The sequence below is a fragment of the Emiliania huxleyi genome (genome assembly GCF_000372725.1).
Source record: "Emiliania huxleyi CCMP1516 unplaced genomic scaffold EMIHUscaffold_96, whole genome shotgun sequence".
NCBI lineage: Eukaryota > Haptophyta > Isochrysidales > Noelaerhabdaceae > Emiliania > Emiliania huxleyi.
Window position 1 is genome coordinate 54,309 of NW_005194878.1, and position 26,278 is coordinate 80,586.

General features: G+C 66.4%; 6 protein-coding genes across 6 annotated transcripts; all 6 read left to right on the forward strand.

The window, feature by feature from the left end:
- Nucleotides 1–655: 655 nt before the first annotated feature.
- On the forward strand, nucleotides 656–1,378 carry EMIHUDRAFT_360354 (hypothetical protein; the record flags this gene model as incomplete). The annotated part of the gene is made up of 1 exon (XM_005756578.1): nucleotides 656–1,378. A coding segment is annotated over one exon (723 nt), but the record flags the coding sequence as incomplete, so codon positions are not given.
- A 910-nt stretch (nucleotides 1,379–2,288) lies between these two features.
- EMIHUDRAFT_453919 (hypothetical protein) lies at nucleotides 2,289–6,591 on the forward strand. Its single transcript, XM_005756579.1, has 3 exons — nucleotides 2,289–3,215; nucleotides 3,417–3,588; nucleotides 6,235–6,591. The coding sequence occupies exons 1-3, from the start codon at nucleotides 2,458–2,460 to the stop codon at nucleotides 6,247–6,249; spliced, it is 945 nt and encodes a 314-aa protein (XP_005756636.1). The 5' UTR covers nucleotides 2,289–2,457; the 3' UTR covers nucleotides 6,250–6,591.
- A 2,638-nt stretch (nucleotides 6,592–9,229) lies between these two features.
- EMIHUDRAFT_69240 (hypothetical protein) lies at nucleotides 9,230–10,027 on the forward strand (the record flags this gene model as incomplete). Its single annotated transcript, XM_005756580.1, has 1 exon — nucleotides 9,230–10,027. A coding segment is annotated over one exon (798 nt), but the record flags the coding sequence as incomplete, so codon positions are not given.
- A 4,226-nt stretch (nucleotides 10,028–14,253) lies between these two features.
- Nucleotides 14,254–14,858, forward strand: EMIHUDRAFT_221293 (hypothetical protein; the record flags this gene model as incomplete). The annotated part of the gene is made up of 2 exons (XM_005756581.1): nucleotides 14,254–14,432; nucleotides 14,708–14,858. 2 exons carry the CDS (start codon nucleotides 14,254–14,256, stop codon nucleotides 14,856–14,858), a joined length of 330 nt encoding a protein of 109 aa, XP_005756638.1.
- Nucleotides 14,859–16,870: 2,012 nt separating this feature from the next.
- EMIHUDRAFT_453920 (putative acyl-CoA dehydrogenase) lies at nucleotides 16,871–19,823 on the forward strand. Its single transcript, XM_005756582.1, has 7 exons — nucleotides 16,871–17,557; nucleotides 18,066–18,170; nucleotides 18,355–18,415; nucleotides 18,660–18,761; nucleotides 18,893–19,113; nucleotides 19,480–19,602; nucleotides 19,673–19,823. Exons 1-7 carry the CDS (start codon nucleotides 16,892–16,894, stop codon nucleotides 19,802–19,804), a joined length of 1,410 nt encoding a protein of 469 aa, XP_005756639.1. The 5' UTR covers nucleotides 16,871–16,891; the 3' UTR covers nucleotides 19,805–19,823.
- Nucleotides 19,824–25,120: 5,297 nt separating this feature from the next.
- On the forward strand, nucleotides 25,121–25,566 carry EMIHUDRAFT_221297 (hypothetical protein; the record flags this gene model as incomplete). The annotated part of the gene is made up of 2 exons (XM_005756583.1): nucleotides 25,121–25,290; nucleotides 25,536–25,566. 2 exons carry the CDS (start codon nucleotides 25,121–25,123, stop codon nucleotides 25,564–25,566), a joined length of 201 nt encoding a protein of 66 aa, XP_005756640.1.
- Between the last annotated feature and the right edge of the window lie 712 nt (nucleotides 25,567–26,278).

Below are 26,278 nucleotides of genomic sequence, written 5' to 3' on the forward strand. Positions count from 1 at the left end.
CTGTCGCCGTGGCGCTGGCCTGAACTGCTCCGATGCGGTCGTGGCAGCAGCTGCGCGAGGCGAGGAGGAGGCGGTGCTGGCGTGGCTTGACGGCGGCGGGCGGGCCGACGCGACGTACGAGAGAGACGAGGTGAGCGGCATCACGCTGCTGATGGGCGCCGCAAACAAAGGCCAAGCGCGGGTGGTCGAGCTGCTGCTGCGGCACGGCGCGGAGCTCAACATGCAGAGCAGCGACGGCGTCACCGCCCTGATGCTCGCCGCCGGCCAAGGCCACGAGCGGGTGGTCGTGGTGCTGCTACGGCGCGGCGCTGAAGTCAACCTGCAGAGCAGCGGCGGCGTCACCGCGCTGCTGAACGCCGCCCGCAGCGGCCACGAGCGGGTGGTCGAGCTGCTGCTGCAGCACGGCGCTGAGATCAACGAGCAGAACAGCAGTGGCGTCACTGCGCTGATGGCCGCCGCCCAGGAAGGCCACGAGCGGGTGGTCGGGCTGCTGATTCGGCGCGGCGCGGAGATCAACCTGCAGAACAGCAAAGGCGGCACCGCGCTGTTGGGCGCCGCCGGCCACGGCCACGAGCGGGTGGTCGAGTTGATGCTGCAGCGCGGCGCTGAGGTAAACCTGCGGAACAGCAACGGCGACACCGCGCTGATGCTCGCCACCGACAAACGCCACGAGCGGGTGTTCGAGCGGCTGATTCGGCACGGCGCTGACGTCAACCTGCAGGACATCAAAGGCTACACCGCGCTGATGGGCGCCGCCTACAGTGGCCACCTCGCCGTCGTGCTCCGCTTGCTTCGGGCTGGCGCAGATGCAAAGGCTCGCTCTGCGGCCGGCATGACGGCGCTGCAGATCGCCAAGGAGGCGGCCAAGGTGCTAGCTACTGCCGACGCCGCCAGTGCTCCTGAAATAGACCAGGCCGGGTGCGTGCGCGCTCTCACAGAGCACGCAGCGGCGCTGAGGGAGGCGCAGGCGGCGGAGAAGGCGGCCGAAAAGGCGCTCGAGGTCAAGGGGCGGCGCGAGCAGCGCGAGCGGGAGGCGGCGGCGGCGGCGCGAGAGCGGGAGCGGGCAGCACGACAGCGCGAGGCAGAGCGAGCGGCGGACGAGGCGCGCCGGGCAGCGGACGCTGCGGCGCTGGAGGAGCAGAGGCGAGCCATTGCGGCGGAGGCGGAGGCGAAGCTGGCCGCTGAGCGCGCGGCAGCAGAGGAGACGCTGCGGGCGAGGAAGACAGAGAGGCTTGCGGCGGAGGAGGCGCAGCGAGAGGAGCAGCGGGCGGCCGCGGCGGAGCGCAAGGCCGCTCAGGCAGAGGCGGCGCGGCGCGAGAAGGAGGCTGCGGATAGGAGGGCGGAGGAGGAGAAGGCGAGGCGGCGCGCAAAGGCGGCGGAGGCAACGGCGGCCAAGAAGGAGGCCAAGGCGAAGAACAATAAGGCCAAGAAGGCGCCGTCTGCTTTCGCGCTCGAGGAGGAGCGGAGGGCGAAGGCTGCGGCAGAGGTTCGCGCACAGGAGGAGAGGGCGGCGCAGCTGGCTGCTAAGCAGGAGGCGGCGAGGCGGGCGGAGCGGGAGGCGGCAGAGCTAGCGGGTGCGGCAGAGCGGGCGGCGCTGCGCGAGGATGCGGAGCTGGCCGAGGCGCTGCGCCGGTCAGAGGTGGATGCGGAGGAGGCACTGGCTCGTCGGGTGTCGCGGTGCGAGGAGGCGGTGAGCAGCGAGTCGACCGGCGGCGGCGGGGACTTGCCGCGGCGTGTCGAGCGGCTGGAGGCGAGCCTCGGCACGGCGACCGAGGGCAGCCTCGAGGAGCGGGTCGGCGCCATCGAGCGCTTGATCGGGCCAGAGGCGGGAGAGGCGGCGGAGCAGCATCTGCCAGTCACCGAGCCGCTTGCTGCCGTCTTGCTAGCGGACGCCGGCCTCGACACGGGGCGGCCGGCTGCCCCCGAGTCCACGATGGGGGGAGAGACCACGTGCATCGTGTGTTTCGCGAGAGTCAAGTCGCATGCTGCGGTTCCGTGCGGGCACCTGTGTGCTTGCGGGCCATGCTCTGAGCTGATGCAAGAGTGCCCTTACTGCCGCGAGCCAGTGATGATGTGGATGGTTCCGCGTCCGGTCTAGACTAGGAAAGTAGGAATCCTATGTGTTTGGAGTCGGTAGATTATCGAGGGATGGGACGAGGACAGGGTCCCCACCTGCACGAGCAGGATCTTGGAAAAAAAGAAAGAAAGAAAACAGACAACCCAAGGGAGGGATGGGAGTGGAAGGACGATCAGCGGCCGAGCGGAAATTCTTTCGCGGCACGACTTCGCAGCGCTTTCCGACGGACCCGACCCGCGCCGTCATCTTCGACCGCCCGCCCGACGAGGACGGCGCAGCGCTCCTCCGCCGGATCGTCGTCTTAGCTTGCGTAGTCACGGTTGGTCGCCGGGCCCTCGTGAGGTCCTGGCGTAGTCACGCGTGCATATCCTTCCACAGCAATGTGCCTCCGGCCGCGCGCTTCGGCTCGCGTGCCGACGCTCGGGTGGAAGCCCGTCATCGCCATCGGGTGGGCCAACGCGGCCCACTTCTATTCCCTCTGCTCCATCTTCTCCTACGCCGGCTTCCTCGCCGTCGACTGCGGCTGGGCCGCCGACGCGGACACGGCGGGCTTTGTCGCGGGTCTGCTTCCCACCGCCGTGCTCTGCGGGCGGCTCTTCACCTCGATCCTGTGGGGCCACGCGGCGGACCGCTGTGGCCGGCGGCCGTCGATGATTGCGAGCATGGTCGCCGTCACCCTCGGCAACGTCTGCTTTGGCCTGACCACCAGCCTGCCCGCCGCCCTCGCGGTCCGGTTTTTGCTGATCGGCGCTCTCAACGGGTGGGTGACGCTGATGGGGCTGTGCGTGCTGGAGTGCGCGGGGGAGGCGATGCAGCCCGTGGTCTGGTCGTACGTCTTTGCCACCGGCTCCGTCGTCGCCCTCCTCGGCCCAGCAATCGGAGGATGGACCTACGCTGCGCTCGGCCCGCGCTTCCCCGCCCTCCCGCCTTCCCTGGTTGGCGGCGCGATCGGCGCCACCGCCGTCGCGGTCAACGTGGCCTGGCTGCCGGAGACGAAGCCGCGCGCAGCCTCTTCCTCTGCTTCTGCTGCAACGGCTTCCTCTTCGGCGATCCGGGCAGCTTCTCCTGCCGCAGCGGCCTCCTCTTCAACCCTCCGGGCAGCCTCTACTTCTTTCTCTGCTGCAGCGGCTTCCTCTTCGTACTCCTCTAGAGAAGGGCCGGCCGGCAAGGCGAACAAGGCGGACGCCGGAGGCGGCGCTCGCACGCGCCTCGCCACACACCCGGGCGGCGGCGGCGAAGGCGGCGGAGAAGGCAGCGGCGGCGGCGACAATGGCGGCGGCGACAATGGCGGCGGCGGCAGTGGCGGCGCCGCCGATGGCGCGGCCCGCCCTCCACTCAGCGCTGTGCTGTGCTCTCACCCGCTGCCTCTCGTGATGGTGCTGCGCGCGGCGCACGGGTGTGCGCTGTTTGCTGCCTTCGACCTCGTGCCGCTGTGGTGCATGGCGTCTCGCTATGCCGGCGGGCTCGCGCTGACCGAGGAGCAGCTCGGCACCTCGCTCGCTGCCGGGGCGGTCGTGCAGGCGAGGCCCGCCCGCGGCCAGCCGCGAGATGGCCCGAGTAGTGCACCCGGCCATCCCAAGCCGGGGGGGGGGGGACAGAAAAGCTCGCGTCGCTCCGCCGCGGTCCTGCGCGTGGTCTTGCGCGCGATCCTGCACGTCAGCAGCGAGATCTGGGGAGATCTGGGGAGATCTGGGGAGATCCTGCACGTCAGCAGCGAGAGTGATTCGAGAGTGGTTCTGAGAGTGGTTCTGAGAGTCGTTCGAGCAGCGGCCGCGGCGGGAGCGCCGGGTCACTCGCACACTCGCCGCCGCCACCCACCCAGGTCGTCTTCACGTCGCTCGCCATGGGGCGCCTCGTGCGCCGCCTCGGGCTGCACGCCTCGCTCACCGCCGGCTGCACAGCCGCGGCACTCCTCACACTCTGCCTGCTCGCCTCCCCCTCCGCCACCGCTGAGCGCTGGTGGCTGCGCGCCCTGGGCGCCTCCCCCCCGTGCACTGCCGGGCCTAGCCGCAACAGAACGGCAGACGCGCCGCGCCTGGCGTCGTGTAGGCGCCTCCCTCGTGTATATCTCCCCATATATCCCCAGATCTCCCCATATCTCCCCAGATCGCGTGTAGGCGCCTCCCTCGTGTATATCTCCCCATATCTCCCCATATCTCCCCAGATCTGCGTCGTGTAGGCGCCTCCCTCGTGTACGGCCTGCAGACGTCGGCCATGCTCCTCGCCGGCACCGCTCTCGTCTCGATGAGCAACCTGCCCCGCGCCCTAGAAGCGGAATCCCTCCCCATCTCTCCCCATCCCTCCCCAGATCTCGTGCCTCCTGCCCCGCGCCCTACACGCACTCCGCTGTCTTCTGCCTCGTTCCTCTGCAGTCGTATCTCCCCATATCTCCCCATATCTCCCCATATCTCCCCATATCTCCCCATATCTCCCCATATCTCCCCATATCTCCCCATATCTCCCCATATCTCCCCATCCGCAGTCACCCGTACTCGTCGCGCCGAGTGCTCACGCGGTGCTCTGCACACACGGCACGCGAGGCTGGTGCTCCCGCCCCGAGGCTGGTGTCTCCACGCTGTGCCCTCCCACAAACGCACAACCCCGGGGCCCACGACGCACAAGCACAGGCAGTCGAGAAGGGAGAGAGACAGCGGCGGCAGTCAGAAGCCAGCGCTGGGCCCCAGGAAGGCGAATGCGATGACGGACTCTAGTGCGAGCTCGCTCTAGCTAGTGAGCTCATACGCACGCGACTGTACACAGCTGTAGGGAGCTCTGTGTGCCTCACACCGCAGGCTGTGCGCGCGCGACCCGCAGCGCAACGGGCTGCTCAACGGAATCGTCGCGCTGACAGAAGGGGTGCGCCCACCCCCCACCCCCGCCCCCCACCCCCGGCTCCGGGAGTGCCTCCTCCTTTCGCGGCTACGACCAGCGAACAGCCCGCGCCGCCCGCCACCCGCAAACCGCCGCGCACGCCGCACGCCGCCACGCCGCCACGCCGCCACGCCGCACGCCGCACGCCGCCACGCCGCCACGCCCAGGCAGACCGCTGTGACGGAGCAGGCAGGCTGGCAGGCGGGCAGGCGGGCAGGCGGACGCCCCCCCCTCCCCCCCCCCGGCCGCCCCCCGCCGCCGCCCCCGCCGCAGGTGGGCAAGATGCTCGGCCCTGCCCTGTGCGCGCCCGCGCTCGCGTGGGGCCTCTCGGCGCGCCCCGCCGCCGAGGCTTCCCCCTCTGGCGCGCTCTTCGTCTTCGCAGCCGCCGCGGCCTTCATCGGCCTCATCGCGGCCGCCGCGCTGGCCGCGCTGCCCCGCTCGCTCTCGAACGCGGCGCCCAGCGAGGCTCCTCTCGCCTCCTCTCGGCTCACCTCGGCTCACTTCGGCTCCCCTCGGCTCCTCTCGGCTCACCTCGGCTCCTCTCGGCTCCTCTCGGCTCCTCTCGGCTCCTCTCGCCTCCTCTCGGCTCACCTCGGCTCACTTCGGCTCCCCTCGGCTCCTCTCGGCTCCTCTCGCCTCCTCTCGGCTCCTCTCGGCTGTCTCTCGGCTCCTCTCGGCTCCCCTCGGCTCCCCTCGGCTCCCCTCGGCTCCCCTCGGCTCCCCTCGGCTCCCCTCGGCTCCCCTCGGCTCCCCTCGGCTCATCTCGGCTCATCTCGGCTCCTCTCGGCTCCTCTCGGCTCATCTCGGCTCATCTCGGCTCATCTCGGCTCATCTCGGCTCATCTCGGCTCCTCTCGGCTCCTCTCGCCTCCTCTCGGCTCCTCTCGGCTCCTCTCGGCTCCTCTCGGCTCCTCTCGGCTCCTCTCGGCTCCTCTCGGCTCCTCTCGGCTCCCCTCGGCTCCCCTCGGCTCCCCTCGGCTCATCTCGGCTCATCTCGGCTCATCTCGGCTCATCTCGGCTCCCCTCGGCTCATCTCGGCTCATCTCGGCTCATCTCGGCTCATCTCGGCTCATCTCGGCTCATCTCGGCATAGCGAGACGCCCTGGGGATGGGGTCGCCGATGCAGGTGCTCTCGATCCCGCCGCCCAGCGAGGGCGAGGGCGGAGGCGCGCCCTCCCGCCTCTGAGGACATGTGCCGGGATGTCAGGGATACTGCGTAGCCCTTGCTGGGTGGAGGCGCGCGATTCCGCGACTCTCCTTTTACGCGCCGATGGACCCTCCCCGAAGGCGCAGTGGGAGTGAACCCGAGTGAAACTAGTGCCGAGGGAAACAGGTTGAGTACGGCCGTGGCGTGCGCTCCCTACAGGCGAGGGGGCTCTCCTGGACGCAGGCCCGCTCCTCCGCGCGGGGCAGGCGCAGCCTCGCGCGCTGCTGGCACAGCCTCGCGCGCTGCTGGCGTTCTTCCGCGGCCGGCGGAGGGGCCGGGTCGCCGGGCGCCCGCGAGTGGGGCCGGAGGCGGAGGCGGCGCCGCCGCCAAGGGAGGTGCAGGCGGTCGAGGTGCAGGAGGCGTGAAGTCTCTTTGCACTGTAGGATTTCGCATTTACGTTTCAAGATCCCACCGAACTTCGGGATTTTAGTTTGGGTACCTTGTGTGATGTGCAGTTTCCTGGCGGGGCGGCGACGAGGATCGAGAGGCCTCATCAAGTTCGAAACCGCGGCCTTTGAAAGGGCCTCTTGGCTAGTTCCATTTCACTCTGACACGCTAATCTTGAAAACGTCCAACGGAGCTCCGTGTTGCTCGACAGCGGCGACAGTCAGAAGTCAGCGCTGGGCCCCAGGAAGGCGAGGTGCAGGAGGCGTGAAGTCTATTTGCACTAGGATTTCGCATTTTCGTTTCAAGATCCCACCGAACTTAAGGAATTTTAGGGCGAGAGGTGTGTGTGATGAGATGTTTGATTGAGAGAGGCATGTATCGAGATCGAGAGAGGCGATTCAGAGCGAGAGGTGCGTGTGATGTGTGTGATGAAATATTTGATCGAGAATCGAGAGAGGCATGGCGGGAGATGCGGGGAGATGTGGGGAGATGACCCGCGAGGCATGGCGGGAGACGCAGGGAGATGTGGGGAGATGGCCCGAGATGGCCCGAGAGGCGATTAGGTGCGTGTGGTGTGTGTGATAGATGACCCGAGATGACCCGAGAGGCGATTAGGTGCGTGTGATGTGTGTGAGTCGATGACCCGAGATGACCTGAGATGACCCGAGATGACCCGAGATGACCCGAATAAATATTAAGAGGCATGGCGGGAGATGCGGGGAGATGTGGGGAGATGACCCGAGATGACCCGAGATGACCCGAGAGGCGATTGAATATTAATGTTCGGTCGTGCACAGAGCGGAGAGCGAGAGGTGTGTGTGATTCGGTCGTGCACAAGGCGAAAGCGGAAAGGCGTGATAGGACGAAGTTTTGGTTTGTAAAAGAACTACACTAGAGGGCTGGCGGGAGATGCGGGGAGATGTGGGGAGATGACCCGAGAGATGACCCGAGATGACCCGAGACGCGATTAAATATTAACTGCCTGTTCGGTCGTGCACAGAGGTCAGAGCGGAGAGCGAGAGGTGTGTGTGATTCGGGGTCACGGGTCGACACGAGGCGAAAGGCGTGAATAGGACGCAGTTTTGGTTTGTAAAAGAACTACACTTCATTGTTGTGCAGGAAAAGCGACATGTTAGCTTTATAATGTAACAAACATGGCGCATGCAGCTAGATCATGCGTATACGAGTACTAATACTTACTCAACTTAGACCCGTACGCCGCGGGACCGGAAATCGGTGCCCGCTGCTCTCGGTTTGTGTGTGTGTGGAGGGCGTGGCGGGGAGGTGTCTAGTCTTGATCCTCCCATCTCACCATGCCTTCTCACGAGCGTGGCGCGCAGTTGCGCGCGTAGCGCACCTTGGCGATTGCCTCCGCCCAGTAGCTCGCCGTGCCAATAGCCGGGCGGGCCACCTGCCAGGAGCGCGTGAGGCGCGAGTAGGCGCGGTACTCGAACTGGTTCTTGGAGAGGGCGATGAGCATGGAGAGGACGTGGTCGAAGGCCGCCTGGTCCTTGAGCGAGCCCGCCGCCAGCATCAGCTCGACGACAAGCACAGGCGAGCAGCCCTCCGAGATCAGCCAGGTGAGCAGGACAAAGCGGCCGTTGTAGTCGAGATGCTTGGAGCAGACGAGCGCCTGCACGTTGTATGTTCTGAAAGAACGGGTAGGTCTCGACATAGCCCATCACCTCCTCGAGGTTGCTCACCGCCGCGCCGTGCCTCGAACCGAGTGCCTGCATAGCTAGCTCCGGCCGCGAGAGCACGCGAGGCACAGGCTTCTTGGCCGTGGCAGGCGTGGCAAAGGGCGACGCCGGCGAGACACCCGCCGCCTTCTGCACCGAGCGAGGCGGCGTGGCTGGCGGTGGCGGCTGCTGCTGTGCCTCTGCCATGTCAAGGGCCTTGTTGAGCTTCTCCTCCACACGACCGTTCATCGTACGACACGCGTCTTGAATGATCACCGCCGCGGCTTTGGCGAGCGCCACCTTCTCCCGCCGGTGGCGCAGCACGACCGTCTCGACGCGCTCCTGGTTGCGGTTGAAACGTGCGATCACCTCCGTCTTGACCGCTCCCGACGGGCCAGCACCCGAACCTCCCAGCAAGTCATAGTCCATCTCCCAGAGCTTTTCCCACCTTGACTCGCCGTCATCATAGAGAGAGAGAGATTATCTCGCTGACACTTCTGATATCTCTCCTGAGAACCACTGCTTCTCAAAGTCCCAGTAGACATTCACTCGCCGCCCAATGTGTCGCCTTGCACGCTCGACCGAGTTCCACTTTGCGAGCCGCTCACTCATCGGTCGATAAATAAGGTGCACGCTTGCACTCAACGCGGTTCTGTCTAGCGGCATGTGTTTCTCCTTTTGGAGGCAAGTTTCCGCTGTGTGAGCGCACTTTCTACTTGTTGGACAGGCAACCGTACACTCGTTTTCTTCTTTACAGTTTAGGGCCGCCACCCGCACTACCACGATACCACCCAACTCCTGTCCCGAATCCCCCCTCTCCGTTGTTTCGGCGCTTTTTTGCATGGCGTCCCGCAAGCGCGCCCGTACCGCCGGCGAGGACGGCGATTCGGGCGGCGGAGCTGTGGCGGTCGCGGATGGCTTCGAGGCGCCCCTCTTTGGCTTGCGCGTCGTCGGCCAGGTCACCACGCTGCTGCTCGAGGGCGAGGACGGCCCTCTGGCAGCGCTCGACATGCATGGCGTTGTGAGCGATCGCGCGGGCGCGTGGTACGTCACCACTGATGACTCAGTACTGCACGTCTCTTCGGCCGGGCGCGTGCGCAGCGTGGCAACGGTGGAAGCACAAGACCCCGGCCTCCGCGGCATCGCCATTAGCCCGGATCTCAGCGCGCTGTTTGTGGCGGACTCTGGCGGCCACAAGATTCTACAGGTGGAGGCTGCGACTGGAGCGGTGACCACGCTTGCGGGCAGTGGCGAGGATGGCGACACTGACGCTGTGGGCGGCGCGGCGCAGTTCACAAGCCCACGCGGCGTCGCCATCAGCCCGGACGGTAGCGCACTCTTTGTTGCTGACTTCCGCGGTTTCAAGATCCGCCGGGTGGAGGTGGCGACTGGCGCGGTGACCACGGTGGCGGGAAGCGGCACCAATGGCAGTGTCGATGGCGTGGGTGGCGCGGCGCAGTTCTACTACCCAAGCGGCGTCGCCATCAGCCCGGACGGAAGCGCTCTGTTTGTGGTGGACTGCTTGGGCCACAAGATCCGGCGGGTGGAGGTGGCAACTGGAGCGGTGACCGCGCTTGCGGGCAGCGGCACTATGGGCAGCGTTGATGGCGTGGGTGGCGCGGCGCAGTTCAGCTACCCACACGGCGTCGCCATCAGTCTGGACGGCAGCGCATTGTTCGTGGCGGACGTCAGCAACCAAAAGATCCGCCGAGTGGAGGTGGCGACGGGCGCGGTGACCACGCTCGCGGGCAGCGGCACCATGGACAGTGCTGACGGCGTGGGCGGCGCGGCACATTTCCACAACCCACGCGGCGTCGCCATCAGCGCCGACGGCAGCGCTCTTCTGGTTTCCTCGAGGCCCTCCCTCCGCCAGGTCTGCGTGTCGGCGCCTCCTCCGCCTCCCACCTTCGCGCCGATTGTGGTGCCGCCCTCGACCCTGGTGGCAGACCTCGGAAAGACTTGTGGCGATCCCACTCTCCCCACCGGCCTGGTCACCTTCATCGTCGGCGAGGACGAGGAGCGCTACGAGCACGTGAGCAAGAACCTGCTCTGCATTCGGTCCGTGTTCTTTCGGACCATGTTTGGCATCGGCATGAAGGAGCGCGACGCCGCCGAGGTCACGGTGCGCAACACCGACCTCGCCACCTTCACCGCCCTCGTCCGCTACCTCTGCACCGACCAGCTCGACCTCGGCGAGGAGGAGGGCGGCAGAGCGCAGCGCGCGTTCGACCTGCGGCAGCTGGCGCAGATGTACCAGGTGCCGCGCCTCGAGCTGTTCTGCGCGCAGGCGCTGCAGGAGAGCGTCGGGCCGGCGAGCGCCGTGCCGCTGCTCGAGGCGGCGCACGCGACGGGCGACGGGCGGCTCCTCGCGCAGTGCCGCCGCTACGTGGCCGACCACGCCGCCGAGGTGCGGGCGAGCGGCGGCGTGGATCAGCTGCGCGACCTGGGCGTGGCCAAGGGGCTGCTCGGCGACGCGCTCGACCAGGTGGCGGAGCTCAAGGGGACGGTGGCGGCGCTCAAGGGCACGCAGGGCTGAGGTGCGTTTTTCACATTCTTTGTGGCCTACCGCAACGGCGCGTAGGTGGCGCCCGCGTCGGGCTCGGCACGGGGGAGGGAGGGGCTGGGTGGTTGGGTGCGCGGGGCGGCGGGACCACATTGTTTTGTTCACAATTGCATGTGTCACGGGCGTGGTTTGTTTTGAGTCTATGTCTATGTGCGTACGAGTGACAGGAGGAGCTCGTTGATTGTTACAAAGTGGCGAGGCGCAGCTCAGGAGTGTCAGACTGTCTGAGTGTGACGATGGAAGTTGGAAGCCCGCCCACGCAAAAAAAACCGCGCCTCTCAGCTCTCTCCACGCGTCTCTCCCGCTTACACAGAGGAGCTCTCCACCACTCGGCGTCGAGCCGGCGTCGGAGCAGATACACATACAGACACATGCCGGTAAAGACCCCGCCAAACAAGTGGTGAAGCTGGCGACTTCACGCCCGCGCCACACCACTCTCGCGTGGCGTGAGCGCTCAATAGAGACGGACACGGCGAGCGAGGAGGAAGCGAGGGAGGAGGCGGCGAGGGAGGGGGCGGCGAGGGAGGAGGTGGCAAGGGAGGAGGCGGCAAGGGGGAAGGCGGCGAGGGAGGCGGCGGCGAGGGAGGAGGCGGCGAGGGGGGAGGCGAGGGAGGAGGCGGCGAGGGAGGAGGAGGTAGAGGAGGCGGCGAGGGGGGAGGAGACGAGAGAGGAGGAAGCGAGGGAGGAGGCGGCGGGGAACGAGGCGAGAGGGGAGGCGGGGAGGGAGGAGGCGGCAAGGGATGAGGCGGCAAGGGAGGAAGCGGCGAGGGAGGAGATGGCGAGGCAGGGGGCGGCGAGGACGGCAAGGGATGAGGCGGCGAAGGAGGAGGCGGCGAGGGAGGAGGCGGCAAGGGAGGAGACGGCGAGGGAGGAGGTGGCGAGGGAGGGGGAGGCGAGGGAGGGGGTGGTGAGGGAGGAGGCGGCGAGGGAGGAGGTGGCGAGGGAGGGGGGGGAGGGGGGGGGGGAGGGAGGGGGTAGCAAGGGAGGCTGTAAGGCACATCCTGCGGGTTACCGCCAGCCTGGCCTCCACTTCAAGAACTTAGTCCACGGGAACAAGGTAATCTCCCCGTCGAACAAATGCCCCTTTGCAAAAAAGTCCATCGTGCCCTCGACGCGCCCGCCGGCGTCAAGAGGTTCTTGTAGTCCGCCTTCGCGTCGAGATCGAGCTCGTTAAACCTGCGGCGGGGCGAGGATGGTGGGTGAGAACGTGCCGGCGTGGTAAGCGTTTAATTCGTTGGGTGCGTGTGGGGAGAGGGGGGTGGGGGGCGAGCGCGGCGCTTCAACGAGTTGACCTGCAAATGCGCCAGGGTCTAGAGGGAAGTATAGGGCGACGTGCTTGCGCTCACCGGTTGAAGGCACTCATCCACGGGTTGTCGGTGTTGCCGAGCCAGCCAAAACTGATCACCTACTCAGGTGGCTGCGATGTAAAAGACGCCCAGAGTCGGTGCGGGCCGGTCGGATGGGTGCGAGACACGTCGAGGCCCGTCTCAACGGTTGCGACGCCATATTTTAGGCCGGTGACAAAATCGACCCAACGGTACTGCAGCGTGGGGGGCGGGGTCGGGTGTCGGTGTGGGGAGGTCGTGCGAATGGAGGGACGGGGCTGCGCCTGGTGCCACGCTGCGGGCGTCCCCTTCTCACCCTCTGCGGGCGGCACTTTTTTTTGGGGGGGGGGGGGGGGGGGGGGCCCCCTTTCCCCTTTCCGCTGGGGGCCTTAAAATTGTACCCTACCCCCCAAAAAGTCCAACCCAGGAAGGGGCGAGAAACATGGCAGCGCAGCGGCATCTTCCGGCTCAATGGGCAGCCTTTCCGACGAAGTGGCCTGTGCGGCTGGGCGAGGCGACGAGGCGGCGCTGCTGGCGTGGCTCGACAGCGACGGGCAGGTCAACGCGACTCTCAAGGAAGGCGATGTGAGCGGCAGCACCGCGCTGATGCTGTCCGCCCAAAGGGGCCACGGGCGGGTGGTCGAGCTGCTGCTGCGGCGCGGCGCTGATGTCAACCTGCACGACAGCAAAGGCCGCACCGCGCTGATGCTCGCCGCCGCCAGCGGCTACGAGCGAGTGGTCGAGCAGCTGCTGCAGCACGGCGCGGAGATCAACGAGCAGAACAGCAGTGGCGTCACTGCGCTGATGCTCGCCGCCCGCAATGGCCACGAGCGGGTGGTCCAGCTACTGATTCGGCACGGCGCGGAGATCAACCTACAGAGCAGCAGCGGCTTCACCGCGCTGGTGCTCGCCGCCCTCTTCAACCACCCAGCCGTCGTGCTCCGCTTGCTTCGGGCGGGCGCAGACGCGGCGCTGCGCTCTGCGAACGGCAAGTCCGCGCTGCAGCTGGCCAAGGATGAGGGCCACGCCGAGTGCGTCGAGGCCTTCCGGCAGCACATCGCGGAGGTGATTGCGAGCCGGCGCGAGGCGGCGGCGAGAGGGGCGGGCGGCGCTTCCTCGGGCGAGGCGGTGGCGGGAGGGAGTGCGGCGGCCTCTTCTAGCTCGCTGGACAGCCTTCCCGAAGAGGCCAGGCAAGCAGCTCTCCAAGGCGACGAGGCGGCGCTGCTGGCGTGGCTCGACAGCGACGGGCAGGTCAACGCGACTGGCGGCGTAGGCAATGCGAGCGGCATCACCGCGCTGATGCTCGCCGCCGGCAAGGGCCACGAGCGGCTGGTCGAGTTGCTGATGCAGCGCGGCGCGGAGGTGAACTTGCAGAACAGCAACGGCGGCACCGCAGTGATGCTCGCCGCCGGCCACGGCCACGAGCGGGTGGTCGAGCTGCTGCTGCGGGGCGGGGCTGAGACCAACCTGCAGGACAGCAGCGGCGGCACCGCGCTGATGCTCGCCGCCCTGTACGGCCACGAGCGGGTGATCGAGCTGCTGCTCGACTTGCTGGTGCAGCGCGGCGTGGAGATCAACCTGCAGGACAACGTCGGCGGCACCGCGCTGATGGGCGCCGCCAGCCAAGGCCACCCCGCCGTCGTGCTCCGTTTGCTGCGGGCGGGCGCGGATACGACGGCGCGCACTGAGAGCGGCAGAACGGCGCTGCAGCATGCCAAGGAGAATGGCCACGCCGAGTGCGTGCGTATCCTCGAGGAGCATGCGGCGGCGGAGGCGGAGGCGGAGGCAGCGGCGAGGGAGGCGGTGAGAGCGGCGGCAGAGGCGGAGGCGACGCGGCATGCCGAGGCGCTGCTGGCGGGGGAGGAGGCGGAGAAGGAGGCGGGGGAGCGCGCCAAGAAGGGGAAGAAGAAGAAGAAGAAGGGGAAGGGCGGCGGGGGCGGCGCCGGGCCGTCGCGGGAGCCCGAGGATGAGGCAGCACTGGCGGAGGAGGCGGAGCTTGCGGCGGCGCTTGAGGAGAGCGCGAGGCTGGAGGAGGAGAGGCGGGCGGCGGAGGAGCAAGTGTCGTCCTCTTTGGCTGCAGAGTCGCCGGCTCCGAGGGAGGAGGAGCCACCGGCCGACTTCATCTGCCCAATCACGACCGAGCTCATGAGTGACCCGGTGATGGCGGCCGATGGGCATACGTATGAGCGGTCGGCGATCGAGCGCTGGCTCGCGACCAAGTCGACGAGCCCGATGACGGGCGAGGCGCTCGAGCACATCTGTCTCTTCCCGAGCCACATCCTGCGCCGTCAGATTCGAGAGTGGCGAGAGGCGCATCCAGGGCGGTAGAGAGCGAATCGCGAATCGCTCGCCGTTTTTCTTTGTAGCCCACATTTTTCTTTTTTATCGCGCCGTACACCGCGCTGGAGGTTACGTTTTCTCGTCGCACGTGCGCCCCTGCGCGCCAGTCCCGTTTTCCGTTTTCTTCGTCCTCCTCCCTCCTGCGACGCTGTCACAGCTGTGGCAGCCGCCAGTGGGCTGTGCCCTCGAGCCGCGACTCGAGGCTGTGCCATCTGTGCAGAGTGTGTGAGCAGCAGAGGAGCTGCTCTCCAGGCTTCAGGCGCAAAGAGCTGCATGCCACCGAAGGCGCTGTCGAGGTTCGCCGAGCGCGGCGAAATCCGGGGAAGCCGCCACCGACGAGCGCGTTGGACTTTTCACTCCGGACAAAGACGGCCGCACGCACACGAGCTGCGGTCGTGCGGCCGTCATAGCGGCGAGGCGCGGGACCGTGTCTGTGGCGAGGTGGGTCGCGTCCTGCGGGCCCCCCCGATTTCCGTCAACTCACACGGTCCTTCGCCCTGTACGTCCCCGGTCCCGCAACCGGCCGTGCACGAGAACAAAGAGATTGGGAGCAGCACGTGGAGGGACCCGAGAGCGCCGAGGGACCATGTGGAAGAGACGGCTAGCTAGAGTGCTCGCTCGAGATGCCGTAGTCCCCAAGCCCCATGTTGGGGGAGGACACCGGAGAGAGGACGAGACCCCGGCTACGGTCCCGCGCGCCGCGGCCGACGCCCACAGGGCGGAGACTTGATCCTTTTTCCTCATCTCCTAGTAGAGGTGTCCGTTGTATCAAATTTGTCTATCTGGGTGTGTGTGCATTGTGTTTTGTGGAGGCTCTTCACACTTGTCTTCTTTCTCTTTTCCGAAGTACCGAGCCCCATCCATGTTTTGCATTTTCGATGAGAGGATACACTGCATGGAGCGCAGTAGGATCTTCCGTCTGGGGTCGGTCGCGTGCCTCCAAGACAGCAGAATCATCGAGGGCCACCATGCTGGCGACTGAGGCCCCGCAGACGGGCGGTGTCCCCCTCGATCTCACTTCCACATGAAGAACATGGCGGTGAAGCCCTCTTCGACCTATTCGCATCATAGCACCCATCGCGAATTTCCCCTACCTATCACCCTCTCATCAGGAAAAGGCGTGGAAAAGGCGTGGCCTTTGGCTTCCCATCCCACCCCGACTTGGGGAGGGGCGTGCCATCCGTCGGCTCGGTGATGGTGCACTTGCCACGGCGTTCGTAATCGCAGCAAAAGTTCATTTTCCGATACTTGACGTCATCGGTGAAGAAGCGGTCGAGTGCGTACTCCTCGCAGGCCTAGGGCGAAGGGCGTTGAGTTTATGCGGCCAGGAGGGATTCACTGCAGACTTTGGCGATGGCGAACCAGCTTGCAGGACTCTGCCACGTCGAGCAACGGTTTGAGAGTCGCTTGCTTGTCGGGGTAGCCGCACCGCTTGTCCGAGGTGGTGGAGACGTACCAATTCGACGACGAGGGGGACGGTGGGCTTGGAGAGGGCGGCGGTGGCGTCGCCTCGTCGTCGTCGTAGTCGTCGTAATCATACGTCTCCTCCTCCTCTCCCGGCTCAAAGGTGAATATCGTCTTGTCGCCGCTCTTGTACTTGGCCTTTCCGTCTTCTGAGATTTTGCACATTTTTGAGGAGGATTTTGCACGGTCGAACTCGCAGCAGAATTCCTTCTCATACCCTTTGCTCTCCGCATATGCCTTGCATTGCTTCATGCAGGTCGCAGAGAAGGGCAGCGGGAGGTCAATGGAGATCTTTGCCTTCTTGCACTCCTTGCCCTCCTTCGCCTTTGCGTCGCCGTACGACGCGCCCGCAAAGGTGATGCCGCGGGCCGATAAGGGCACCATCGTATTCAGAGACGCCATAAGCGGCTCAAGAATGGCCACAGTGGCTGAGGAGAGTGACTCAACATTGGTGCCGAGGAACTCGCTCAGCCACGCAGAGTCGAACTTTTCGATCGGGCGTGAGCTCGGAAGGGCTGCTCCCTGCGCGACGATGAGCAGCAGCACTGCGCCGCGCATGACGGGACGCTCGCAAGCACCTAATCGGCCCGTCGGGGGGGATTGGCCCTTGAAACCTCGAGACAAGGAAGGGTTGGTCATTTCACTGATCGGTCGAGGCAGCGCCGCCCCCCCGCCTCCCGCGCGCCGCCGCCCGCCCGCCCGCTGCTGCATCTGCCGCCTCCGCCATCGCCGGGGGGGCCGCCCCCGCAGCGCCCTCGCGCCCGCGGACAAGAGCAGTCGATGAACCTAAATGAACGAGGCACAACCAACCCGCGCCGGAGAGGGGCCATTTTGGCCTTCATAAACACCCAAAAGTAAAGAAAAGTACGGGAAGTTCGCCGCTGTTGATTACCATCAGCAAGTCGTGCTCCACAGCGCCTTGTCTCGCTCCAAGCTCGGACTCGAACGACGAAACCAGATCGCCGCCGCCACGTTCCTTATGCGCTCCGCCCTCCGCGTCTCGCAGCGCGCGCACCGCCTGAGGCCGCAGAGCGCCCCCGGCGCGCCGGCCTCGGTCGCGGAAGCAGCCAGGGGCGCGCTCGCAGCTGCCATGTCGAGCCGCGCATACCACGCGCCACTCCGTGAGATGAACTTCCTGCTGTACGACGTGCACAACTTTGAGGGGCACTACAAGGGGCTGAACGAGGAGGTGCTCACGCCGTGCGATCGCGAGACCGTGGACATGGTCGTGGACGCCACCAAGACGATGTGCGAGGATGTGCTCGCGCCTCTGAACGAGGGCGGCGACCGGGTCGGCTCTGTGTGGAAGGACCCAAACACGGTGGTGACGGCGCCCGGGTTCAAGGACGCGTACAAGATGTACGCCGAGAACGGCTGGCAGGCGCTCTCCTTCCCGGAGCAGTACGGAGGGCAGGGACTGCCGATGTCGCTCGCGCTCGTGCAGTCGGAGATGATCGCGGCCGCAAACTGGACATGGCTGATGTTCCCGGGCCTGTCCAAGGGGGCGATCAACACGATCATCGCGCACGGGTCGGAGGACCTCAAGGACGAGTGGCTCCCCTCCCTCATCTCTGGCGAGATGACCGGCACCATGTGCCTGACCGAGCCGCAGGCACACACAGCGCCCCGCTCGCCCACCAAGCCTGTGCTCACCCAGCTGGGGCCCCACGCGTCCTCGCGCGCCGCCGCCGCCGCACCCCACCCCCGACACGTGGCCGTCGAGGGCCACCGCCGTGCGCGCCTCAACCCGCCCCTCCCCCCCTCCACCACCACCGCCGCCGCCGCCGCCGCCGCCGCCGCTGCCGCCGCCACCGCCGTCGCCACCGCCGTCGCCGTCGCCGCCGCCACCGTGTCGGCTAGCGCCTCCCGACGCGCCCTCTCGCCCCGCGGGCCCTCCTCGCCCTACCGCTGCCCGCTGCCCACCCTCCGTCGCCGCCGCCCGCGCGCGCCCTCTGACGGCGCTTCGCCGTCCGCGCCACCTCCAAGTCTGCCACCATCTCCCACGACCTCCCACGACCTCCCACGACCTCCCACGACCTCCCACGACCTCCCACAACCTCCCACGACCTCCCACAACCTCCCACGACCTCCCACAACCTCCCACCGCCACCATCCCCCCCCCCCCGGTCAACTCCTCCCTCCCTTGTCCGCAGTGCGGCTCCGACCTCGGCCAAGTGACGACCAAGGCGGTGCCCATCGACGGGGCGGAGGGCGAGTACTCGATCTCGGGCACCAAGATCTTCATCTCGTGCGGCGAGGTGCGCGCACCGCCCTCTCCTCGTAGCACTACCTCCGTCGGAGCGGCGCCGGCGGTTCTGTGCTAGCAGCATGGGTAGTCGAGCACCGTGGGTAGTAGCAGTTAGTCACCGGTCCTCAGCAGTGGCGAGTCCTTTCTCCCACCCCCCCCCCCTCCCCCCCCCTCCCCCCTCCCACCATCAACAGCACGACATGACGGACAACATCGTGCACTGCGTCCTCGCGCGGCTGCCCGACGCGCCCGCGGGCTCGCCGTCCTAGAAGCGGAAGACGTGTTTGTGTATCCCAACCAGCACTCGAGAGGACGCGTACTCGGTCGTATTCCTCTGTATTCACTGCATTCGCACCCCTCGTCTTCACGCAGTGCTCTGACGCTGCACACCACCGTACTCCCGCCCTCATGTTTGCGTACTCTCAACGCAGGCAGGGCGGGCGTCTCCCTCTTCCCCAGATCTCCCCATATCTCCCCATATCTCCCCATATCTCCCCAGGCACGGCGGGCATCTCCCTCTTCCTCGTGCCCAAGCGCCTCAAGACGGGGGAGCTGAACAACCTCGGCACGTCGCGCATCGAGGACAAGATGGGCTGCCACGGCTCGCCGCCTCCCCCCATATCTCCCCAGATATCCCTCCTACTCCCCCCAGATCTCCCCTCATCTCCCCCCATCTCCCCCTCATCTCCATCCGATCTCCCCAGATCTCCCCTATCTCCCCCCCCCCCCAAGGCTCGCCAACCTGCCAGCTCGAGTTTGAGGGCGCGAAGGGCTGGCTGATCGGCACGCCCAACCGCGGCTTGAACCACATGTTCACCTTCATCAACACCTCGCGGCTCGGCACGGCCGTGCAGGGCATCGCCGCCGCGGAGCTCGCCTTCCAAAACTCGCTCTGGTACGCAAAGGAGCGCCGCTCGATGCGCTCCCTCTCCGGCAGCAAGGAGCCGGACCAGGCATCTCCCCACGTCTCCCCATGTCTCCCCACGTCTCCCCACATCTCCCCACATCTCTCGGGCCCCAGACGCGGAGTACGCCCACTCTTGCACTCCAACTAGCGCGCGAGAGGAGGACACGCACACTCCGCTGCACTCGACCGCGCCCGCGGTATTCGCTGTACTCGTCTCGTACTCCCCCGCGCCGCTCATGTCATGTTCATGTTCATGTTCATGTTCATGTTCATGTTCATGTTCATGTTCATGTTCATGTTCATGTTCATGTCATGTTGTGCATGTGCATGTAACATGTGTCAACTTGCTCTGAAGACGTCTGCACGAGGCCGTCCTCCCGCCCTGACACCTCGGCGTGCGAATGACTGGCAGGTGGCCGACGCGATCATTCACCAACCGTCGGTGCGCACGATGCTGCTCACGCAGAAGGCCGTCGCGGAGGGCGGCCGCTCGATGGTGTACGAGTGCGCAAAGATCGCCGACCTGATGCAGCAGGCTCCCCTACCCCCACGGTACTCGAACCCACCCTCCCCTACCCCCACGGTACCCGAACCCACCGCTGCAGGCCGAGTACGCGGGCGACGACGCCGCGGTCAAGCAGCACGATGGCCGCCTCGCCTTCCTCACCCCCATCCTCAAGGGCTTCCTCACCGAGGTTGGCAAGGAGGCGGCCGACCTGGGCATCCAGGGGAGATAATCTCCCCCCACCTCTCCCCCCCCCCCGCACCCTACCCCGACACCCTCCCCCACCCCGGGACGCTGGATTCATCGACACGCGCTGGGTGGAGCTCGAGGAGCTGTGCGAGAACTGTGGCAAGATGCCGCTGAAGAATGCGCTCAAGAAGTACCGAAGGCGGAAGAGGAGGATGTGGCTGCGGCGATTGCCAACTTTGAGGAGGGCGTCGAGCACGAGGGATAAACAATGAACAGGCGCATTGGGATGGCTACCCTTGGTCTGCTCAGCATCCGTGGGCTCCAGCGCCGGCTCTGGCGCCGGTGCTTCGCTGCAGCAGCATCTGGCAATGCAGATCACGGTGACGGCTGGAATGGCAATCAAGGCTTGACCGCAAAAAAGCCGTCGCGCGGGCAAAAGTAAAGCGAGGCCATCGGGCATGGGTGGACGCAGGGCTGCTCATTTGCGCCGCTTCTGCGCACGACCAGGAGGTGCTGGGCAAATTCTTTTTCTGCTGTTTAAATTCTTTTTCTTCAGCGCGTTGAAATTCTTTTTCTTCTGCTTGTATCTTAAGAATTCTTCTGCCCTCACCACTGCGGGACGCGGCCACGAAAGGTGTGCAGACCCAGTTCCGGCGGACGCAGCGAGCGTCGGGACTCCGTCCCAGCAGACGAAGTCTTCCTCGTGGGCTCCACGGCCCGGATCGCGAGCTCGATCGATACGCGACGCGCTCGGCCTCCGCTGGCGGCTGCCGCAAGAGCGGCTGGCTCATGGCAGCGTCTCGCCGGTTGCCGGATAGGAGAGTACAGAACGTCTGGAGTGTAACTGTGTACGTGAGATCGGTTTTGATAACAAGCACGGTCGATCCGTCAAAGCGATACACTCGTTCCTATCTCGCTGGAGGGCTGGCACGGAGCTCTGTGCCGACAAACAGGAAGAGCCGAGCGGCAAGAAGGGCTCGATGGGGAGCGAGAACCGTCAGAAGAGATTCAGGTGTAACCTGAAGTCCGTCGTGACGCTCTTGTTTCCCCCCAGGTTTGACCGCGCAGCTTCCAAAACTCGACGATATCTTCCGGAAAGACTGAACGTCCCGCAGAGCGGCAGCATGAGAGGCGCAGAGAGGCTGCGAGTGCTCGACGAGTCTTGCGAGCTGCGCGTTCAAACCGGGGGGGAACCGACCGCATCAGGGTGGACTTCCGAAACCTCCGTGAGCACGTTTGACGGTTCTCGCTCCCCATCGAGCCCTTCTTGCCGCTCGGCTCTTCCTGTTTGTCGGCACAGAGCTCCGTGCCAGCCCTCCAGCGAGATAGGAACGAGTGTATCGCTTTGACGGATCGACCGTGCTTGTTATCAAAACCGATCTCACGTACACAGTTACACTCCAGACGTTCTGTACTCTCCTATCCGGCAACCGGCGAGACGCTGCCGTGAGCCAGCCGCTCTTGCGGCAGAGCGAGTGACGGATAAAGTCGTGTGAAAGAGCTGTGAAAGCGAAAGTATCGAAATTAATTGCCCGCCGCAGGCGAAGAAAATTTTCAGGGTTTTTGGTCCCCTACGCGAAAGAAATCGAAGATTTCGGCGGGCGCCCGACGCGGTATGGAGCACGCGCGCTGCCCGGCATGCCTGCAGCATCCAAACGAGACGCACGGCGTCGCTCAGCCGTGTCCACGCGGCTTCGCTCCTGTCCTAACCGCCGCCATCTGGGCGGCTGCTGCGGAGCTGCTGCCGGCGGTGCGGCAACTGGCCGACAGATACAACGCTCAGGGCACCCGCCGGCGATTCACTGGAAAAGAATGAAGGCGCCGCTGTCGGCGATTCACCGCCGTTCGTTCCCGTCTCTCAAGCTGGCTACACCGTCCATGGACGAGGGAGACGTCGCCTCCTCTTTCGTCCCGGGCACTGTTCGCGCCGGAAGGCACCGTACACTGCGAAGTACATTAACCTTCATCCCTCCTACCGCCGGCCGGGAGTGCAGCCTTCGCCATCGCTGAGTGAGATTATCCTCGACTTTGGCACCTGCGAAGTAATGAACAACATGCAGTACGTCATATGCAATGGCGCTATGACAGCCCTGCGATGGGCGTCCTCGACGCAGACGAGGCGGAGCTCATCTGCACGGCGCAGATCGCCGACTTTCTCTCTCTCCCTGCGCGAGTGGTTGCGCCACCGTGGATGAGGCATATGGGCTGGGCAGGGGAGTTGGTAGAGGAGGTTGACTGAGGGCGCGAGGCCGCCAATCGTCACAGTCTGCTGCTGACTGTCGGTCGCTGTCTGGTTGCGCATCGCGCTGGCCGCGCAGCGGCCTTTAGAAAATTTTGGCCGCAGGCCTAGTTTTGGAGAAGATCAAATAATAAGCGCCGGTGAGGCTTTCAGAAGCTGCCGTTTGCGGCTTCCTAAGTCAATTTTTCGAGAGGAACGTTTTGGCTTAGCTATAACGGCTCCAAAGTCGCGCGATCATCGAGTTTTGAGTCAATAATTATGAAAGGAAGGGGCTGGCGAGAATTATAGCTAAGCCAATCGATTCAGCGTGCTCTGAAACGCCCAAAACCGTCGAGTTTTTCGCGGTAGGCAAAATAGAGCCCTTAATATTTGATCTTTCTTGGCCACGGCCACGATTACCCGTCACTCGCTCGGCAGCCGGAGGCCGAGCGCGTCGCGTGAGTTGAAATCGATGTGGCGAGTCGACCGCCAGTCCGCACGATGGCACTGCGACCGCGGCGGCTGCCGGCGAGGGCAGCAGCGGCGCGCGCGAGGCGGCAGCGTAATCGGGTCCGAAGTCCCGACCCGATTTGGGGTGTACACACCTTTTCCCCGAGTGGGATGCCCGGCTCGAGCGGCGCGGGCGGCGCATGCTCGGGCGAGGCGGCCTCTTCCGGCTCGCTGGGCAGCCTACCCGCAGAAGCGGCGAGAGCGGCTGGGCGAGGCGACGAGGCGGCGCTGCTGGCGTGGCTCGACAGCGGCGGGCGGGTCAACGCGACTGGCGGGGCAGGCGATGTGAGCGGCATCACCGCGCTGATGACCGCCGCCCAATTTGGCCACGAGCGAATGGTCGAGCTGCTGCTGCAGCGCGGCGCGGAGATCAACATGCGGAATAGCCTCGGCGGCTTCGCGCTGATGTGCGCCGCCCCCAACGGCCATGGGCGGGTAGTCGACTTGCTGCTGCGGCGTGGGGCGGAGATCAACATGCAGAGCAGCAAAGGCAGCACCGCGCTGATGTGCGCCGCCCAGGAGGGCCACGGGCGGGTGGTCGAGCTGCTGATGCAGCGCGGCGCGGATGCCAACTTGCAGAGGAGCGAAGGCGGCACCGCGCTGATGCTAGCCGCCGCTCACGGCCACGAGCGGGTGGTCGACTTGCTGCTGCAGCGCGGCGCGGAGATGAACAAGCAGAACAGCAAAGGCGGCACCGCGCTGATGCTCGCCGCCAGCCAAGGTCACCCCGCCGTCGTGCTCCGCCTGCTGCGGGCGGGCGCGGATACAAAGCTGCGCTCTGAAAGCGGCAATTCCGCGCTGCAACTGGCGAAGGAAGGGGGCCACAGCGGGTGCGTCGAGGCCTTCCGGCAGCACGTCGCGGAGGTGACTGCGGGCCGGCGCGAGGCGGCGGCGGGCGGCGCGGGCGGCGCCTCCTCGGGCGAGGCGTTGGCGGGATCGACGGCCGCGGCCTCTTCTAGCTCACTGGGCAGCCTTCCCGCAGAGGCGGCGAGAGCGGCTGGGCGAGGCGACGAGGCGGCGCTGCTGGCGTGGCTCGACAGCGGCGGGCGGGTCAACGCGATTGGCGGGGCAGGCGATGGGAGCGGCCTCTCCGCGCTGATGCTAGCCGCCGCTCACGGCCACGAGCGGGTGGTCGAGCTGCTGCTGCAGCGCGGGGCGGATGTCAACCTGCAGAGGAGCGACGGCGCCACCGCGTTGATGGACGCCGCTTGCAACGGCCACGAGCGGGCGGTCGAGCTACTGCTGCGGCGCGGGGCGGAGATCAACCTGCTGGGTGGCACCGCACTGATGGCCGCCGCCGAGCAAGGCCACGAGCGGGTGGTCGATTTGCTGTTGCAGCGCGGGGCGGACATCAACTTGCAGAGGAGTGAAGGCGGCACCGCGCTGATGTACGCCGCCCGCAGCGGCCACGAGCGGGTGGTCGACTTGCTGATTCAGCGAGGGGCGGAGATCAACCTGCAGGACAGCGACGGCAACACCGCGCTGATGCTCGCCGTCGACAAAGGCCACGAGCGTGTGGTCGACTTGCTGATACGGCACGGCGCTGAGATCAACCTGCAGATGAGCAACGGCGGCACCGCGCTGATGGGCGCCGCCATCCACGGCGCCGCCGCCATTGTGACCCGCCTGCTTCGGGCGGGCGCAGATACGAGGCTGCGCTCTGCGGACGGCAGGTCCGCGCTGCAGCTGGCCAAGGAGCAGGGCCACGCCGGGTGCGTCGACGCTTTCCGGCAGCACATCGCGGAGGTGACTGCGAGCCGGCGCGAGGCGGCGGCGGGCGGCGCGGGCGGCGCTTCCTCGGGCGAGGCGTTGGCGGGATCGACGGCCGCGGCCTCTTCTAGCTCACTGGGCAGCCTTCCCGCAGAAGCGGCGAGAGCGGCTGGGCGAGGCGACGAGGCGGCGCTGCTGGCGTGGCTCGACAGCGGCGGGCGGGTCAACGCGACTGGCGGGGCAGGCGATGAGAGCGGCCTCTCCGCGCTGATGCTAGCCGCCGCTCACGGCCACGAGCGGGTGGTCGAGCTGCTGCTGCAGCGCGGCGCGGAGATCAACCAGCAGGGCAGCAAAGGCGGCACCGCGTTGATGAGCGCCGCCAGCCAAGGCCACCCCGCCGTCGTGCTCCGCCTGCTGCGGGCGGGCGCGGATACGGCACTGCGCTCCGAGAGCGGCAGGACGGCGCTGCAGCTGGCCAGGACGAATGGCCACGCCGAGTGCGTGCGCGCCTTCGAGGAGCATGCGGCGGCGGAGGCGGAGGCGGAGGCAGCGGCGAGGGAGGCGGAGAGAGCGGCGGCAGAGGCGGATGCGGCGCGGCATGCCAAGGCGCTGCTGGCGGAGGAGGAGGCGGAGAAGGAGGCGGGGGGGCGCGACAAGGAGAGCAAGAAGGGCAAGAAGAAGAAGAAGAAGGGGAAGGGCGGAGGTGGAGGCGCTGGGCCGTCGCGGGAGCCCGAGGATGAGGCAGCGCTGGCGGCGGGAGAGGAGGCGGAGCTGGCGGCGGCGCTCGAGGAGAGCGCGAGGCTGGAGGAGAGGCGGGCGCCCGACGAGCAAGCATCGTCCTCTTTGGCTGCAGAGAGGCCGCCTTCGGTGGAGGAGGAGGAGCCGCCGGACGACTTCGTCTGCCCAATCACGACCGAGGTCATGAGCGACCCGGTGATGGCGGCGGATGGGCACTCATACGAGCGGACGGCGATCGAGCGTTGGCTCGCGACCAAGTCGACGAGTCCTCTGACAGGGGGCGAGCTCGACCACACTTGTATCTTCCCAAACCACTCGCTGCGTCGGATGATCCGAGAGTGGCAGAAGGCGCAGTGACCCGCCCCCCCCCCCCCCCTAGTGTCCTCTTTCTCGCATGCACTGACGTAATAAACCTCAATCGGCTCCGCGGCTTTCTTTTTCCTCGCACATTTGTGCGAGGGAGCTTTGTTGTAAAATTCTTTTTTCCTGTGTCGAGCCTGTCTGCTGTGAGAGAGAGTTGTTTCGTTTAAATTCTTTTTTCCTTGCACAACACTGGGCACGGGACTGGCGCGCACCACAGGCACTGGCACTAACACAGGTACACCACGTTTGTTGCTGGTTTGTTGTAAAAAGTGCACGGAGCTAAGTGCCTCGCCGTCCTCGCCGGAGTCGCTTAGGCGGCTCCAGTGGTGTACCTGCCTCAGGGGTTCCGGCTGAAATTCTTTTGGCGCCCTCCGTCGCGCCGCCTCGCCACCGCCTCCTCCGCCGCCGCTCCCTCGCCAGGCACGCCGCCGCTTGCCCGCCTCCTCGACCTCCCCACGGACCTCCTCGTGCGCGTCGTCTCTCGCTGCGACCCCGCCGACATCGCTCGCGTCGCGGCCGTCTCGCTGCTCTTCCACTCTTCGCTCGCGGTGGAGGCCATCCGCTTGTGGGCGCAAGAGCGCGGCTTCGAGCTGCCGGCGCAGCCAGAGGGCGAGAGCTGCGCCGTGCGGTGGCTGTGCTATTCGGCGCTGCTGTGCGAGTCCAACCCGCAAGCGAGGGCGGCGGCAGGCCGTCGGCACAGCCTCTTCATCGACGGCGAGGGGCGGCTCTCGTCTTGCGGCAAGGCTGAGAGCTGGACGCCAGGCCTCCTTGGCCACGGCGAGGGCGTGACGCGGCTCAACACGCCGACCCGTCTCCCGACGCCGCTGGGAGGCGAGCGCGCCGTGAGCGTGTCGGCTGGAGCCGTCCACAGCCTTGCCATCACCGCCGACGGCGCCGTATGGAGCTGGGGCTCTGGTGGGAGCGGCCGGCTGGGCCACGGCGACGAGCAGAGCCAGCCGCTGCCAAAGAAGGTCGAGG